This window comes from Aquarana catesbeiana, linkage group LG03, assembly GCF_042186555.1.
Source record: "Aquarana catesbeiana isolate 2022-GZ linkage group LG03, ASM4218655v1, whole genome shotgun sequence".
NCBI lineage: Eukaryota > Metazoa > Chordata > Amphibia > Anura > Ranidae > Aquarana > Aquarana catesbeiana.
The window spans coordinates 227,978,193-227,996,837 of record NC_133326.1 but is presented as its reverse complement, the minus strand read 5'-3'; the positions used below and the strand labels follow the sequence as shown (position 1 = coordinate 227,996,837).

Here is an 18,645-nt window from a genome sequence, read left to right as displayed (position 1 = left end):
GAGGGGACCAGACTGATCTGCTAAACATAGGGCGGACACCCAAAAACGGAAAGCACCAAACCTCCGCTGCCCACCCAGCAACCAGGCGGTAGGCCGCAAAGCTGCGGACAAAATTATGGGAAGGCCACCACAGGTGGCCCCCCGATCGCAGATGCTCAATCACCCACCTCCTAGGCTCAACCACTTCAGCAGGTGGGACCAAGGGATACCCCCCAGTAACAACTCCGAGGGAAGGGGGGACCGTGTGACCAAAAGGCACCTAGGCCAGAAGCCTGAGACTCACCCGGGAAGGGAGGGGGGCAGAGGAGGAGAACCCCGGAAGGACCAACCAATCCAGGGAGTACCCACGCCCACGGAAGAAGAGGAGGGGGCCCTGTACTTACCGATCCAGCGAAGCGCATGGGTAATGCTCTCAGACAGATCCCCTCACCACTGGGTGGGGGTGGCTGTTGGCCATGAGGAACGCTGCGACTCAGGCCGAGACACGGTCATATGCGACCTCGCGAGACATTTAACTCCCAGGGCCAGCTTGAGTCCAGTAGGGTCCTGTCACGGCCGACTGGTCTGCATGCGCTCGCTGGCCAGACTGGGTTAGACCACTGGATCTTAGTGTCCAGCCTGTCGTCCAACCCTGCAGTTGATTGTAGATCTTGCCGGAGAAAAATCCAGGAAAAAAGGTAAATCACAAACGAAAAAATTCCCAGGACTAGAGATCCCAGCAGGGAACTAGGTCCTTACTCCTGACTAGGCAGAAAAAAAAATTGAAGGCCTATAGCAGAGAGGGGGGTGTATACCACCTAGGACTGCCCATAGGTGTAGCAAAGTCTTTTTTTCTGCCTAGTGTCTCCAGTAGGGGGCGGTATAAACCTAGGTTTCTGAATAATGGAGCGCTGTGTGTCAATGAATGTAATAGGTGGTTGAGAAATGAGATGTGTAATTTATGCTCATAGAACGCCTAGAGGTGCTACTTCATGTTGGGCCTCTGTATGTGGCCAGGCTGGGTAAAAGTCTCACACATGTGGTATTGCCATACTCAGGAGTAGCAGAATGTATTTTGGGGTGTAGCTGCAAGCATGCATATGCTGTGTGTGAGAAATAACCCGTTTATATGTTGTTGTTTTTTTTTTACACAAAAAGTCTTAATTTTCCCAAGAATTGTGGGGAAAAAAACAAATTCAAAAGTGTCTACTCTCCAAAAAGTGGTCATTTGGGGGGTATTTGTACTTTCCTGGCTTGTTAGTGTCTCAGGAAATGAGATAGGCCGTCAGTACATCAATTGTGATCAATTTTCAGTGATTGGCACCATAGCTTGTAGACCCCACAACTTTCACACAGACTAATATTCCCTAATTTGGGTTATTTTTACCAAAGATACGTAGCAATATACATTTTGGCCTAAATTTATGAAGAACAAAGACTTATTTACAAAATTTTACAAAAAAAAACAAGTGTGGGGGGGGGGGGTTGTTTCAAAATTTTTGCTTTTTTGCTTATATCACAAAAAATAAAAAACCCAGCAGTGATTAAATACCACCAAAAGAAAGCTCTAATTGTGAGGGAAAAAAAAGATAAAACATTTTGTTTGGATACAATGTAGCATGACTGAGTAATTGTCATTCAAAGTGTGAGAGCACTGAAAGCTGAAAATTGGTCTGGGCAGGAAGGTGTAGACGTGCCCTGTATTGAAGTGGTTAAGAAGGCAGGGTCAGGTTTCATTTGGTCACAGTGGGACTTTCAAAAGAGGAAATCTATGGATTCAAGCTGTAACCTTGTAATCATGGATTCATCTCATGGCTTCTGCTTAGCATTACCTTCCTGTGTGACAAAACTGATACTGTAAATGTCCTCCAATTCAGCTAATTTTCATGCCACAAGTTATACATGTACACGGGTTAATCCCACTTCCTCAAAATGCTGCATGTTCTTTTACCTTGATTCCACATTTGAAAAAGTTGGCAGCGATTCAAATTTTGTTTCTTCAACTTGGATCTCTTTCGATGCAGACATAATTTTCTTACGGTCTTCTGTTTCTGTAACCCCAGCCTGTTTTTGACAAGTGCCAACCAAGTTAGATTGTGTCACAACATGTGAGCGGCATCACACACACACATTTAATTTTCAACTCTTAAACATCATCTATTGCAACATAGATCCAAGCCTTAAAATAAATAATTGTTATGATTTTAAAAGGTATAAGCCCCCCTTTTCCACAAATTTAATAAATACACCCACATTAAAGAGAAACTGCAGTAGTCTGCTCACATAATTTGTAATAGAAACAGCTTTGCCATTCTGAAGCTTCCCTCCAACCACTTTGCATATTATTTTATATATACTGTGATTTTGTACTTGTCAAATATTCTGCAGAAATCTCCCCCTCTGAGTCTGGCTGCAACCATTTTAACTGTGGGCAGCTGAAGCTGCTGCCTGTCCACTTCCTGGATTTACACAGGTACAGATGTACACCTCCAATTCTGCAGCTCTCATTGGCCCTCTCATGACTCAACCTCCCCCCCCCCCCCCCCCCAAACACTCTTTTGCTTTTTTACCAGAAACAGGAAGTGGGCTGTATAAGGTATTTACTGCAAGAAAAAAAATATGTTTTACTATCCAAAGTTAAAACAACAAGGGCAGAGGATTTCATAGATGGAAAGTTGAAAAAAATGACTGAAGTTCCGCTTTAACAAAAGAGAAAAAAAAAGTGCCTTTTTTTGGATTGAAGCTTGCAAAGTATTACAACTGACAAAAGTGCATCTCAGGTGCAAAGCGCAAGCTCCTGCATAGTTTACATCTCATCATCAGGTCTGCACAGAGGTCTGGACCTTCCATTATGGAGCTGGAGGAACTAAACTATAAGTTCACTGATCCCTGTGAATGAATCTGTTAATGGCTGACACGGCTGTGCTGGCTTAGGGTTTAAGTAATGTTACAATGTTTCACTGTAAATATGGGTGTAACATGAAACAAGGCCAGAAAGGTGAACTAAACCTTTAAAGTGTAAGTTCATGGTTTCAAGGGAAAAAAAAGATGAGGCTGCACTAAAACCCTAAACCCTGCCTCATGCACCTGGATCCCGCTGAATTTACCTCCGTGGGTGATGAAGTGTCAGTGCCCACTGACAGCTCATCACCCAGGTAAGTAGTGAGGTGCAAGGGGGACTAGGGGGGAATCGGGGTGGAATATAAATATAATATTTTTCTGAAAAAGGTGAAGTAACCCTTTGATTTGCATTTGGGTATTTTTTCAGAACGTAAAGGGCATTTAATTCCCTATTATACTGAAACATATCTTTAACCAATCTTAGCTCAAAAAAGATACAAAGATTAGAAACACATTTTTTGAATGTTTATAAGAAAATGAAAGTACTACAAAACAGGAAAGTAGCCAAAATATATTTAGGTTTTTAACCCTCTGATGACTAAGCCTATTTTTGACATTTGGTGTTTACAAGTTAAAATCTGTATCTTTTGCTAGAAAATTACTTAGAGCCCCTAAACATTATATATATATTTTTTTTAGCAGAGAATCTAGAGAATAAAATGGTGATTGTTGCAATATTACATTAGCTGCCAAAGGAGGCGGATTGGTCATCGGGCCTCCCGGTAGATCGGGAGGCCCGGTAAGAGTGGCATGAGGGGGGAGGGGGGGGGTTGTCCCCTCCCGCTCCTCCGGTATAACAGCCGAGCGACTTTTAGCCGCATCGGTTGTTATACTTGGAAAGCCGATCACCCGCTCTACAAAACTGTATCGGGATGATGCCTGCAGCTATGGGCATCATCCCGGTATAACCCCCGAAAGCCGAGTACGCACATCTGCGTACGCTCGGCGGGAAGCGGTTAAACCTCATATTAATTATAAGTAATCATATTATAATTATAAGTAATTATAATACAAAGGTCAATGGTACCCTTTTACAATTTTGCATCAAGTCTCCTTATATTTGGTACTAACACATTTGATATACATTTTGTATTTTTATTTTTAAGCTGCATTAGATTTCACTTTAATAATCCACTTTGCGCCTGAGTCAATTTGATGATTTTCCACATACAGTGTATTAAAAAGAGAATTCATAATCCTTGAAATTTTCCACATTTTGTCATGTTACAACCAAAAACGTAAATTATGTTTTTTGGGGATTTTATGTAATAGACCAACACAACATGGCACATAATTGTGAAGTGGAAGGAAAATGATAACCCCCCCCCCCCCCCCGGTACAACCACGTTTCGCTGCAATTACAGCTGCAAGTCTTTTTGGGTATGGTCTACCAACTTTGCACATCTAGAGAGTGTGACAATTTTGCCCATTCTTCTTTGCAAACTAGCTTAAGCTCTGTCAGATTGGTTGGACAGCGTCTGTAAACATCAATTTTCAATTGGATTTGTGTCACGCGGGCCACGTACCTAAGATGAGACGGCGAAGTAGTGTGGAGGCCTCCCTTGCACCTCGGGTCCTTGAAGCCTCTGGAGATGGAGACAGAGACCTGGTGGACACCGAGTGGCACAGGTGCCAGGGGCGCGGAGCACTGTGCAAGCCTTAGTCGGAGATCCGAGCAGAGGTCAAGTCCAGTTTGGCAACAAAGTATAAAAGGGTTAATCAGAAGAAGAATGATCGTGATCCAAGCTGGAGTCGGTTCCAATCTGCCAGCTGAGTACAAAAGGGACAAAGAAGTAGAATGGTCAAGGTACAAATCAGAGGTCAATGGCAAGCAGCAATCCAGAGTAGCCAAATAGGTTTCCAGGTCACAAGTAGTTCAGACAGATCACACACTAGAGTGTCTGGGCTGGGCTTACATAGGGATGTTTGAGGTCGCCTCCAGGGCATTATCCCGCCTTTTTCCATCAGGTTGAGGTCACTTCCTGTGCGCCTCCTGGGCATTTTTCCCGCCTTTTGCCATCAGGTTGAGGTCACTTCCTGTGTGCCTCCTGGGCATTTTCCTGCCTTTTTCTTCTTGAGGCAATGAGCCATGGGTGCATGTGTAGTAAGCCCTGGACAATTTAGGTCTGGACTTTGACCGGGCCATTCTAATACATGAATATGCTTTGATCTAAACCATTCCATTGTAGCTCAAGCTGGATGTTTAGGGTCGTTCTCCTGCTGGAACGTGAACCTCCACCCCAATCTCAAGTCTTTTGCAGGCTCTAACAGGTTTTCTTCTAAAATTGCCCTGCATTTGGCTCCATCCATGTTTTCATCAACTCTGACCAGCTTCCCTGTCCATGCTGAAGAACAGCACCCCAACAACATGATGCTGCCACCACCATGTTTCACAGTGGGGATGGTGTGTTCAGGGTGATGTGCAGTGTTAGTTTTCTGCCACACACTGCGATTTGCTTTTAGGCCAAAAAGTTCAATTTTGGTCTCATCTGACCAGAGCACCTTCTTCCGCATGTTTGCTGTGTCCCCCACACAGCTTCTCGCAAACTGCAAATGGGACTTCTTATGGCTTTCTTTCAACAATGGCTTTCTTATTGCCACTCTTCCATAAAGGCCAGGTTTGTGGAGTGCACGACTAATAGTTGTCCTGTGGGCAGATTATCCCACCTGAGCTGTGGATCTCTGCAGCTCCTCCAGAGTTACCATGGGCCTCTTGGCTGCTTCCCTGATTAATGCTCTCCTTGCTCGGCCATTCAGTTTAGGTGGACGGCCATGTCTTGTTAGGTTTGTAGTTGTGCCATAATCTTTCCATTTTCGGAAGATGGATTAAACAGTGCTCCATGAAATGTTCATTGGGATATCTTTTTATAGCCTAACCCTGCTTTAAACTTCTCTGCAACTTTATCCCTGACCTGTCTGGTGTGTTTCTTGGCTTTTATGTTGCTGTTTGTTCACCAAGGTTCTCTAACAAACCTCTGAGGGCTTCACAGAACAGCTGAACATATACTGAGATTAAATTGCACACAGGTTGACTATTTACTAATTAGGTGACTTCTGAAGGCAATTGGTTCCACTACTTTTTAGTTAGGGGTATCAGAGTAAAATGGGGCTGAATACAAATGCATGGAAACTTTTTAGATATTTGTAAAAAATTTGGAAAACCATTCATTTTCCTTCCACTTCACAACTATTTGCGACTTTGTGTTGGTCTATCACATAAAATCCCAATAAAATACATTTACGTTTTTGGTTGTAACATGACATGACAGAGAAGACATCACTGAAAGTAACAGCAGAGGAGCTGCCTTGGGTGATTTCCTACCATCTGGTGTCTGCTTGCCGTTCCATGGAGCCGGGGTTTAGGACAATACATGTCTTCGTTATCCTCTGTCATGGGGGATCATGGTATTCCGGTAAGGGCGCATTCTCGTTGATTTTGGTGGTGGATCTCACTTACTATTGGGAAACAGGAACCGATTCATGCTAATTTGTTGGACTTTAATTTTTATTTTCACTGGTGCTCACTACACTATATTGTCCATTGATTACTGATCGTTTGCCGATTTAGGTTTATCGATCACTGGACATTCTTCATGGTTCACGCCGTATATTAATTCACCAATTTAACTTATCACCTGTATGTTATTATTATCACGCAGGTTTTCACATATATATTTTCACAGTACTATATATATTTTTTAAGGGTAGCGCGATTTTTTTATATTTCTTTCCACTGAACAGGTTAAAAATCAGAATTTTTGCTAGAAAATTATTTAGAACTCAAAACATTGCAAATTTTCTGAACACAGAGGCCATGGAGAATAAAACAGTGCCTGTTGAAATTTTGCACGATATTGCAAAGCAGTTTTACAGTATCAAACGGAACTTTCCAGGAAAAAAACACACTTTAATGCATTTTTATGCACACAAAAACAATATAATGTCCAAAATAGTGGTAAAATATAAAAGATGTTATTGCACCAAGTATAGATGCCAAACAATTAAATCACTGTTTACATATACGTGCAGGACCTACATGCACGTTCACATTTGAAACGTGATCCGGGGGTGCTTTAAAAATTTAAAGGTTTCTCATTTTGTTTCAATGTGTTTTTTTACACTTTTTTCTTCATTCCACTATATTGCTATCACTAGGGTGAGCAGCCCTAGTAATAGCAAGGGCAGTGACAAGTCCTCTTTATGGAGAGATCTGGGGTTTATAAGACCCCTGATCCCTCTGCCCTCCAAGGCAGCTGATCACACCAAGATCAGTTCGATTGGCTGCTTCACTAGCCGGTACCAGCCCGGTAACCAAACACTGAAACTGAAGTGACAACATTTTTTTGTTTTTAAACATTTGTGCTCATACAGCCCAACAGTATGTGGCAGTCCCAGTTTGTAGCACGGAACAGTGGCAGGAGACATGTAAAAGTGGACCCCTTTCTAGCACTGTAAAAGTTATATAGATCACATTTACTGGAAAGGACATCATTGGCTGAGAAACTTGATACCAGGATCATGGCTGCAGCCATGACCCTGGTATAACCACTTGTTATCCAGGCCATTTATATACATATGCAGGACAGCAAGTGGGTAAACTAAATGTTTAAGTCATTTTTCTAAAAACAATTATATATAGTATTTGGCCGAAGTCAATTGGATTGCGAGTTCCCTAGGACAATTAGAAATTTCTGTTCACTCGAAAAACAGTGAGAAGAAATCAAGTTTAGAAATAAGTCAAACATAAGCCGCACATGTGTTGGACAAACCTGCTTTAAAGCTATGAACAAAGTAAAAAGGATTGTCACGCTGATCTAAGGAAACAAGCTTTGAAATAACACTACTAAATTAAATCTGGATAGGAGAAAATAAAATACTGACTATACAGTGTTACTTAATTCTCACAGGTGAAATAGGCATAATAAATTTAGAAAATTACTATTTGGCCTTTTCTTTATAACTGTCTGGGGAAGTTCCTTAGCGGAACTTACAATATATTGGTCTTGATGCTTTCTTTACCTGCATTTATTTTTCACAGCAGCAGTTGGGGATTTTAGCCTCATGCGCAAAAAGGATATAAAAGAAAAAAAAATTAACTGCTCACATTTTGTTATGGTAAAAAAAAAAATCTTAAAGCAGAAGTAGGGCCAAAGCTTTTTTTGCCCTACTTCTATGCATCACAGAAGTGCAGTTCGTTCTGCACTCCTATGACCAGTGTTCAGCCATCACTCAGCTGGTCCAGGCTCTTGATCGATCCTGACGTTACATTCGGTATTCACCCAGATGCCTGGACCAGCAGCTAGCTCTGCCTCTTAGTGAAAAACTGAGAGGCTGAGCCAGTTGCTCTCACCCCCTCCAAAACCCGGAGTTCCAGTGAGTGATGGAGGGGCAGAGCAGAGGGGTGGGGCAGTGCAGAGCAGAGAGCCGGTGACCGCCAGTCACCGGAAAACTGAGAACTAAGCGATCAGTGGTTTTTGATCGCTCAGTACTCAATCCTAGAAGCAGCGGGAAGACAGGTGCAGCATCGAAACAATGCTGCATCCACCTAGGTGAGTATAATTGTTTTTTAAAGAACCAATACTTCTCTTTTAAAGCAGAACTTAAAGTGGTTGTAAACCCTTGCATATACCCAGTGAAGGGACTATCCCCAGGTGATATACAGAGATGAAACAAATCCTCCTACATAATTTGTATCCATCTGCAGTCTTCTCTACGTTCAAAGTGCATAACTTATAAGTTTGCCTAAGAGGGTTAGAAAAAAGGGGGTGGGGAGCTAAAGTTAAACTCTACAAAGCTCAGTGAGGAGAGGTATGAGAGCTGATTGGAGGGAAGAGACATTGCCCCCCTCACACAGCTCACAGGAACAGAGCCGAGTGTCAATCTGCTGGAGATCCCTCCCCGTCACCAATTTTTCTCTTGGTGTCAGGAAAAATTGTCAGAAGTGATTCATGCTGATAGCAGGAGAACAAACCTGCTATACACACTATAGAAGGATATGCTTTGTTCATATTTCAAATCTGAGCTTTAACCACTTTACCACCACTTTAAGCCCCCGAGCCTTTTAACCACTTAAGCCCCAGACCATTTGGCTGGCCAAAGACCAGAGCACTTTTTGAGATTCGGCACTGCGTCGCTTTAACTGACAATTGCACGGTCGTGCACCGTGGCTCCCAAACAAAACTGACGTCCTTTTTTCCCCACAAAGAGCTTTTAATTTGGTGGTATTTGATCACCTCTGCTGTTTTTATTTTTTGCGCTATAAACAAAAAAACAGCGACAATTTTGAAAAAAAACACGCATTATTTTTTACTTTTTGCTATAATAAATATCCCCCAAAAATAATATAAAATTTTTTTTTTCCCTCTGTTTAGGCCGATACGTATTCTTCTACATATTTTTGGTAAAAAAAAAAAAAAAAAATCGCAATAAGCGTTTATTGATTGGTTTGCGCAAAAGTTATAGTGTCAACAAAATAGGGGATAGTTTTATGGCTTTTTTTTTTTTTTTTTTTTTTTTAACTAGTAATGGCGACGATCTGCGATTTTTATCCTGACTGCAACATTATGGCAGACACATCGGACATTTTTGGGACCATTGTCATTTATACAGCAATCAGTGCTATACAAATGCATTGATTCCTGTGTAAATGACACTTGAAGTGAAAGGGTTAACCACTAGGGGCAGTGAAGGGGTTAAGTGTGTCCTAGGGAGTGATTCCAACTGGGGGGGGGGTGTGGCTTTGTGTGACATAACTGATCACCGCTCCCAATTACAGGGAGCGGTGATCAGTGTCCTGTCACTAGGCAAAATGGGGAAGTGCTTGTTTACATTAGCATGTCCCCGTTCTTCCTCTCCTTGAGACAATCGCTGGTGTCCCCGCGGACATCGAGTCCGCGATCACACTCACAAAAGGTCTTTAATCTGCCTGTACGTGTCCTTCTACCGACGTATATCGGCGTGACTCGGTCGGCAAGTGGTTAAGTCAAGGATGCTGCCATCTCAGCCGCTTTTAATTTTCAACTGCCATGGTACTGCACTTCTGATCAGTTATTACACCAGCCATTTGATGGTTTGACACTTTGGTTCAAAGCACAAGCAAATGTGACAGTTAGCATTCATGGCATGCTGGGAATGTAACTTTTTTGAAACCGTTAAATCGATGGGTTTAGTTCCACTTTAATATGCTTAAGACATATGAACAGGCAATTTGTTTTAGTTTTGGCTAGAGAGGGGAAGGGCCAAGCCCAGTGCACACTGGCCGACTGTTGGGAGACATCGGTCAGTTAAAAAAAAAAAAAGTCTGATATTTGTCCCATGTGTATGCCACCCTGTCTGGCAGAAGCCGGCGCTAATTGGAGTGTCCTGTCACAGCACAACAGCTCAGCAGGGGGAGATCGCCATACTAACTTTGCATCGTTAGTACAGAGGCTCCGACTGGAGCAGACTGTTTTTTTGGGTTGAACTAAAAAAAAAAACTCAGTGTGTACCAAGCTTTAGTGACCTTGTCATGCTTTATTGCTAACCTGGGCTCTATTAGAGAGATTTTCTGTTAAATCATTGCCCCCAGAAATGAAAGTATCAGACAGGAAGTGAAGAAACAAATCTGCAACGGAAACAGACAAAAAGATTACAGGGATTTTAGCATTCCACCATCTAAAAATAAAAAATAGCTAATGTTCCTGCTGAATCAGCCAAAATGTGTGAGCCTCGAGTGGCCCTGTCAGCACAAAAGTTGATGAAAAAAAATCGTAGGAAATATAGAACAAGGTCCAATCAGATGCAGCCACTCTACAGATATTCAGCTATAGCTGTCTGGACACAATAGCTAGCAAGGGAGAGTCTTCCAACTAATCCCATGGGCCTGTTAGAGAAATCTAAGTATGGCTTGGCTTGATGGCTGGTACAAACGGGCCAAATATTGGCCGGTAAACCTAAATCAGTAGATTTACTAAATTAAGGTTTAGTAAACCAATATTCTGTAGCTATCAAAGCTTGCCCCTCTCTTACTGTAGAACTGGACTGCAAGAGTTAACAGAGAAGTTTGCACCTGCTCTGAGAATACACTCAAAAAAGAACAAGGTAACACCAATGGTCTAAAAGGAGCGAGGGACATTGCAAGAACATGGCCACTTCCTCAGACGTCCCAGCTAAAAGCCAAAACTTTGTCACATACTTTGTCCCAATATTTATATATTTGTGGCTGTTTTGTGGTTTGCATGCGCTAGCCTTATCTGATGTATCTTAATCATAGAAGGGACGTACTAAACTGCATATTGGGATGATGGGATGATTGGATTATTGGTTGCAATACTGAGAACTCTCACTAGATGTCAGTGTAATATATACACATATATATGGTAATGACTCTGTTGTTTCTCAAAATATGTTATTCTTTCCTGCAGTGCTTGATATAATGTTGCAAGAAGCAGTTGTTAATGTTTAACTCTTCACTTGCTGATATATATGCAGCTGTACAACAGGATACAGAAGTAATGTACAAATTACATTTGACCTGTTTTTGATGGGAATATGGGAAGAATTATTATTTCTCATGGGTATTATTGGAGGAATATCATGTTAACACCCGATAATGAACATATTTAACCAATTACTAATAATAATATGCATATACTTTTTCTACATGGGGATTATGGGTGGAATATTGTAGTTAGACATACATAGGAATATATTAAACCTATTTCTGATATAAATATGTATATAATTATTTTTCTACATGGGGATTATTGGTGGAATATTGTTTATAACATATAAAATCCTTTTCTGATGAGAATATGCATATAATTATATTTTTACATGGGGATTATTGGTGGGATATTGTTTATAAATATACATAGCAACAAATTAAACCTATTTCTGATATGAAAATGCATATAATTATTTTTCTACATGGGGATTATTGGTGGAATATTGTGTATAAATATACATAGCAACATATTAAACCCATTTCTGATGAGAATATGCATATAATTATATTTCTACATGGGGATTATTGGTGGAACATTGTTTATAAATATACATAGCAACATATTTAACCCATTTATGATATGAAAATGCATGTAATTATTTTTCTACATGGGGATTATTGTTGGAATATTGTTTATAAATATACATAGCAACATATTAAACCCATTTCTGATGAGAATATGCATATAATTATATTTCTACATGGGGATTATTGGTGGAATATTGTTTATAAATATATATAGCAACATATTAAACCCATTTCTGATAAGAATATGCGTATAATTATATTTCTACAATGGTATTATTGGTGGAATATGGTTTATAAATATACATAGCAACATATTAAACCTATTTCTGATATGAAAATGCATATAATTATTTTTCTACATGGGGATTATTGGTGGAATATTGTTTATAAATATACATAGCAACATATTAATCCCATTGTAGAAAAAAAAATATATGCATATTCTTATCAGAAATGGGTTTAATATGTTGCTATGTATATTTATAAACAATATTCCACCAATAATCCCAACGTAGAAATATAATTATATGCATATTCTCATCAGAAATTGGTTTAATATGTTGCTATGTATATTTATAAACAATATTCCACCAATAATCCCCATGTAGACAAATAATTATATGCATTTTCATATCAGAAATAGGTTTAATATGTTGCTATGTATATTTATAAACAATATTCCACCAATAATCCCATTGTAGAAATATAATTATATGCATATTCTTATCAGAAATGGGTTTATTGGTGGAATATTGTTTATAAATATACATAGCAACATATTAAACCTATTTCTGATATGGAAATGCATATAATTATTTGTCTACATGGGGATTATTAGTGGAATATTGTTTATAAATATACATAGCAACATATTAAACCAATTTCTGATGAGAATATGCATATAATTATATTTCTACGTTGGGATTATTGGTGGAATATTGTTTATAAATATACATAGCAACATATTAAACCCATTTCTGATAAGAATATGCATATATTTTTTTTTCTAAATGGGTATTATGGGTGAAATATCTTAGCTAAACATCCTATGTAATACATTTGACCTGTTTCTCATAGGAATATGGGTAAAGTTATTGTTTTTTAGGTTGATTATGACTGGAATATCATTTACAATAACAATTAACATATTTAACTTATTTATGAGATGAGCAGCCACATAATTATTTTTCTTCATGGGTGAAATGCCATGGTTAAACATGCCTAGAAATAGGGAGGAGCTTTGAGTACGTGTCGAACATGAGTTTGACTCGAACATCAGCTGTTTGATCGTTCGCCAAATATCGAACATTATGGGGCGTTCGCGCCAAATTCGAGTGGCGCGTCACGCCCCATAATGCACTGGGTCATCGCAGTGCATTGCTCGCTGATGATTGGCCAAACATGCACTATGACCCACATGCTTTGGCCAATCACAGCGCCGTCAGCAAAGAGCCATAATTGGCCAATAATCCCCATGTAGAAAAATAATTATATGCATTTTCATATCAGAAATAGGTTTAATATGTTGCTATGAATATTTATAAACAATATTCCACCAATAATCCCCATGTAGAAATATAATTATATGCATTTTCATATCAGAAATAGGTTTAATATGTTGCTATGTATATTTATAAACAATATTCCACCAATAATCCCCATGTAGAAATATAATTATATGCATATTCTCATCAGAAATGGGTTTAATATGTTGCTATGTATATTTATAAACAATATTCCACCAATAATCCCCATGTAAAAATATAATTATATGCATATTCTCATCAGAAATGGGTTTAATATGTTGCTATGTATATTTATAAACAATATTCCACCAATAATCCCAATGTAGAAATATAATTATATGCATATTCTCATCAGAAATGGGGTTAATATGTTGCTATGTATATTTATAAACAATATTCCACCAATAATCCCCATGTAAAAATATAATTATATGCATATTCTCATCAGAAATGGGTTTAATATGTTGCTATGTATATTTATAAACAATATTCCACCAATAATCCCAATGTAAAAATATAATTATATGCATATTCTCATCAGAAATGGGTTTAATATGTTGCTATGTATATTTATAAACAATATTCCACCAATAATCCCCATGTATAAAAATAATTATATGCATTTTCATATCAGAAATAGGTTTAATATGTTGCTATGTCTATTTATAAACAATATTCCACCAATAATCCCAATGTAGAAATATAATTATATGCATATTCTCATCAGAAATGGGTTTAATATGTTACTATGTATATTTATAAACAATATTCCACCAATAATCCCCATGTATAAAAATAAGTACATGCATTTTCATATCAGAAATAGGTTTAATATGTTGCTATGTATATTTATAAACAATATTCCACCAATAATCTCCATGTAGAAATGTAATTATATGCATATTCTCATCAGAAATAGGTTTAATATGTTGCTATGTCTATTTATAAACAATATTCCACCAATAATCCCCATGTAGAAATATAATTACATGCATATTCATATCATAAATGGGTTAAATATGTTGCTATGTATATTTATAAACAATATTCCACCAATAATCCCCATGTAGAAAAATATTTACATGCATATTCATATCATAAATGTTTATAAATATACATAGCAACATATTTAACCCAATATTCCACCAATAATCCCCATGTAGAAAAATAATTATATACATATTTATATCAGAAATAGGTTTAATATATTCCTATGTATGTCTAACTACAATATTCCACCCATAATCCCCATGTAGAAAAAGTATATGCATATTATTATTAGTAATAAGTTAAATATGTTCATTATCGGGTGTTAACATGATATTCCTCCAATAATCCCCATGAGAAATAATAATTCTACCCATATTCCCATCAAAAACAGGTCAAATGTAATTTTTAAAATACTTCTGTATCCTGTTGTACAGCTGCATATATATCAGCAAATGAAGAGTTAAACATTAGCAACTGCTTCTTGCAACATTGTATCAAGCACTGCAGGAAAGAATAACATATTTTGAGAAACAACAGAGTTATTACCATATATATGTGTATATTGTACACTGACATCTAGTGAGAGTTCTCAGTACTGCAGCCAATAATCCAATCATCCCATCATCCCAATATGCAGTTTAGTACGTCCCTCATATAAAGTCTTGAAAAGCGGAAATATTAAACAGAAAGTAATTTGACTCTGAAGTAAGTCTCAGCGTGAGTTGGTTGAAGCATGCATGTTTTATAATTTGACCAGGGGCAGAAATAATAATATCAGACTTTTGTTCTGATCCAATACATCTGGCACCCAACGTGGGGCTCGAGGCTAGGGTCCCAGGGGATAGCCGATCGAGAAGGGACAAGCCAACATGGAGACAGGATGGAGACCGATCACCTCTGAAAACGGTAAGACACTTAATATCTAGTCTACTTTTATCCTGTACCCGTGGCTGGTTAACCTCTGTGTCCATATCGGCTTCCTGCAGCCCTCAGAGACAGGTATATATCTTGCCTTGAGTCTGTTAATATAAGGAACCTGCAATTATATCTGCCGCCTGTTTTGTTCATTGATCTTGTGTTTTGTGGTGGCTGTTGGGAATGAGGGATTGCTTATAAATAGTCACGGATGAAATTAGTTAAGGTGGTTTAAACTCCTCCTGGGGAATAAATAACTGTGCGGAAAAGCACGGGTGCGGTAAAGCACGGGAAAACCAGGAGGGGGCTTCAGGAATACGCCCAGTAGTGGCATGGGGATGGGGATCCCGTGAGATCTGAACAATCCTGTACTTCTCTAGGGTCGTCACACATCTTGTTGCTTGTTGGTGGTAATGTCATGTCTTAAGTGTGTTTGTGGTCTGTTTGCCATACATGAAGAGGGTTGAGGGTAGGGGGTTGGTTAAAGTGGTCGAGCCAGGATATAAAAGGGAATGTCTTGGTTATAAACCCTTGTTAGCAGAGATCACACATGTGTTGGTGTTCAGATTAAATGTGCATTACCCAGTTAAACTTGAGGTGGCAAGTCACCACAGGTTATAGAAAGTGAAGTTAGAAGGAGGGGACACGCAGCCGAAAGGTGTCCATTACAACCTCATCAACCAGAACAGTTTGAAGAGGAAGAAAAAGATAGAGAGGAATTTGGGCATAGTTCTGGAAAATGTAAACAGTTGAAGTGGTGCATCATTGAATATTAACTGCTATACTCCTTATTTGTCTGTTAAATATCTTATTGAGAGTAATAAGTGGTCACATATTACTCTGCTCCCCTACCTGCGGCCACCTCGGGGGGGGGGGGGGGGGGGGGGGACAGGGCTGTGACTGGTCTACGTTTTGGGAAGGCGCATGCAAGGAGGCTTGCTTGGCAGCTGAACACTATAGACGTTCCTCTCTCTCTCTCAAACTCTCTATGTCTTGTCCTCGTTAAGCGGAGACTGTGATATAGTCTGAACCAGTACCAGGTGACGGATAGAGGAATTGTCGGACCCTTGAGTCCAAGACAGCCTCGTGACCCGTCTGAAATCCTGAGCAGACAAATATCCCAGTCATCAAGACAGAACGTAGCCATATCAAGGTAGTGTTATATATTGGAGGGTGGTCCGAATGAGGACAGGTGGCAGTCAGAAGATTGTCAGACCCCTCGAGTCCAAGACAGCTTCGTAAAACTGTCATACAAACCCTGAGCCCGAACACAAACTCTTCAATAGCCAACGATGGGGCAGAGGTTAGAAAGGCCCAAAGAGGGCAGCCTAGCTTGTGACTTGGTGTTAGAGCAGAAAGGAGAGGGTGCTGTTAAAAAAGGGAAAGAAATTGGCAAAAGTGTGTGGGGTTGATATGCATTTGGGTGGAAGGCTACAGGTAGATGAATGTTATCCTATTTTGAAATGTAAAAAAGGTCTGTTGTATTGTATATGTGTGTAAAATAACAGAAGAGAGGAAGCCAAGTAGTCAGCCACCGCCCTATAATGGCGTCTTTATGTATAGGGTGTCTTGATTATTTCGGTCCGAGTCTGACTTTAAGGACTGTTTTAGTTGTAGTTGCCTATCCTTGCATTATTGAAGTTAAAAGGTCCTTCTTTTCTAACAGCAAATGTAGCAAATGTGCTATATTTGTGCAAATGGTTTTAATTGTGTTTAAGTTGTATTAACAATAATTTGGGATTTTAAAATGTTGATTTTTAACCAGATACAAGTTTTAAGAATAGTATAATTAGGAAGTTATATATTGTTGACGTTATGCCAGATGAATTCTGGTTGGTAAAGAAACGAAGTGATTTAAGGTTACATAATTCTATACACTAGAATCACACAAGTGTTTACTGATTTGGGTTTTAGCATGCTGAACAAAGCACACAAACACATGCTAGCTGCCGCATTTGTCTCAGGTCTTAAAGAGTCAATCCGAAAGGGTCTGATCCTATTACGCCCAGAGTATAGAGTAATGGAGCTTAAGACGTTGTTATTAGGTCCAGAATCCTCACAGAGCAGTAGAAAGGTAGCTCCTCTCATGATGGCCTCTGACACCCCGCACCTGCGCCCACCAGTACCAACTCCACGTGTCTGCTACAACTGCAGAAGACCCAGCCATTTCCGAAGGGAATGCCGAAGCCCCTGGAAATTCACCCACAGTCAACCAAGCCCCAACCGTGGTCCATGAAAGCGCTCAGCATTAGAAACATGACACCCCACCCCTCTCCAGATCACATGGACCTTCTCCGCTAGGATTCAGGCAAGTTTGTGTCACCTGCCCGCTACACCTGGACTGTTATGCCACAAGGTGCCCAGAACTCTCCAATGGCCCTCATTCTGGACACCTGGATGAAGTTACACCCAGACATTGTACTCCTTCAGTATGTAGATGACCTCCTGCTTTGTGCAGATACCCTTGGTGACACCTCAATCTTCTCTGAAAGCCTCCTCCACCACCTGGCTGAGCAAGGATGCAAGGCCTCGAAGCAAAAGGTCCAGTGGGGCAGAGAGAAGGTGATTTTCTTAGACCACTATCTCCCAAGGCCCCCGACATCTCACTGAAGAAAGTTGCTGCAATCAAGGCCATCCCTTTGCCTCAAGGTCAAAAGCCCCTTCATGTCTTTCTAGGATTAATCTCCTACTGAGAAGATAATTCACTGCTCAGGAGGATCTAATCCCGGATGTGTGTTTGTAAAGCCTTCAGAGGTGGAGAGTCCCAGGTGCTGGCCAAATGCAAATTGGTGCAGGATTTAGAACACGAAAATCTGGATGCTGCACACCAGATAAAGCTGAAAAATGTTCTTTATTGTAAAACTTGGATCATCAAAAGTATAGGACAATCAGGCAGATAGTACAGACACAGCTGACGCGTTTCACACTCTAATTTGAGTGCTTACTCATAGCTGTGAGTAAGCACTCAAATTAGAGTGTGAAACGCATCAGCGGTGTCTGTACTATCTGCCTGATTGTCCTGTACTTTTGATGATCCAAGTTTTACAATAAAGAAGATTTTTTCAGCTTTATCCGGTGTGCGGCATCCAGATTTTCTTGTTCTAAATCCTGCATTAATCTCCTACTGCCGTTCTTGGATCCCAGAAGCCTCCCTCTTGATGCAACCTCTCTATGATGCCCTGAAATCTGACCCTTTCTCGCTTTCCCCAGAAGCTGTGGACAATTTTTAAACTCTGAAGGAGATCCTCTCAAGAGCCCCTGCTTTGAGCCTCCCAGACTATGAAAAGACTTTCAAACTGTTTGTCTCAGAGAGACAAGGAC

General features: G+C 39.8%; 1 protein-coding gene across 1 annotated transcript in view; it reads right to left on the bottom strand.

Annotated features, from left to right (window-relative positions):
• The window catches only part of ASZ1 (ankyrin repeat, SAM and basic leucine zipper domain containing 1), a 450,104-nt gene that overhangs the window by 127,647 nt on the left and 303,812 nt on the right, over positions 1-18,645 (bottom strand). Inside the window, exon 10 of the mRNA XM_073619829.1 lies at positions 1,931-2,043. Coding sequence (XP_073475930.1) covers positions 1,931-2,043 — 113 coding nt within the window. The remainder of the gene's footprint in view (positions 1-1,930; positions 2,044-18,645) is intronic.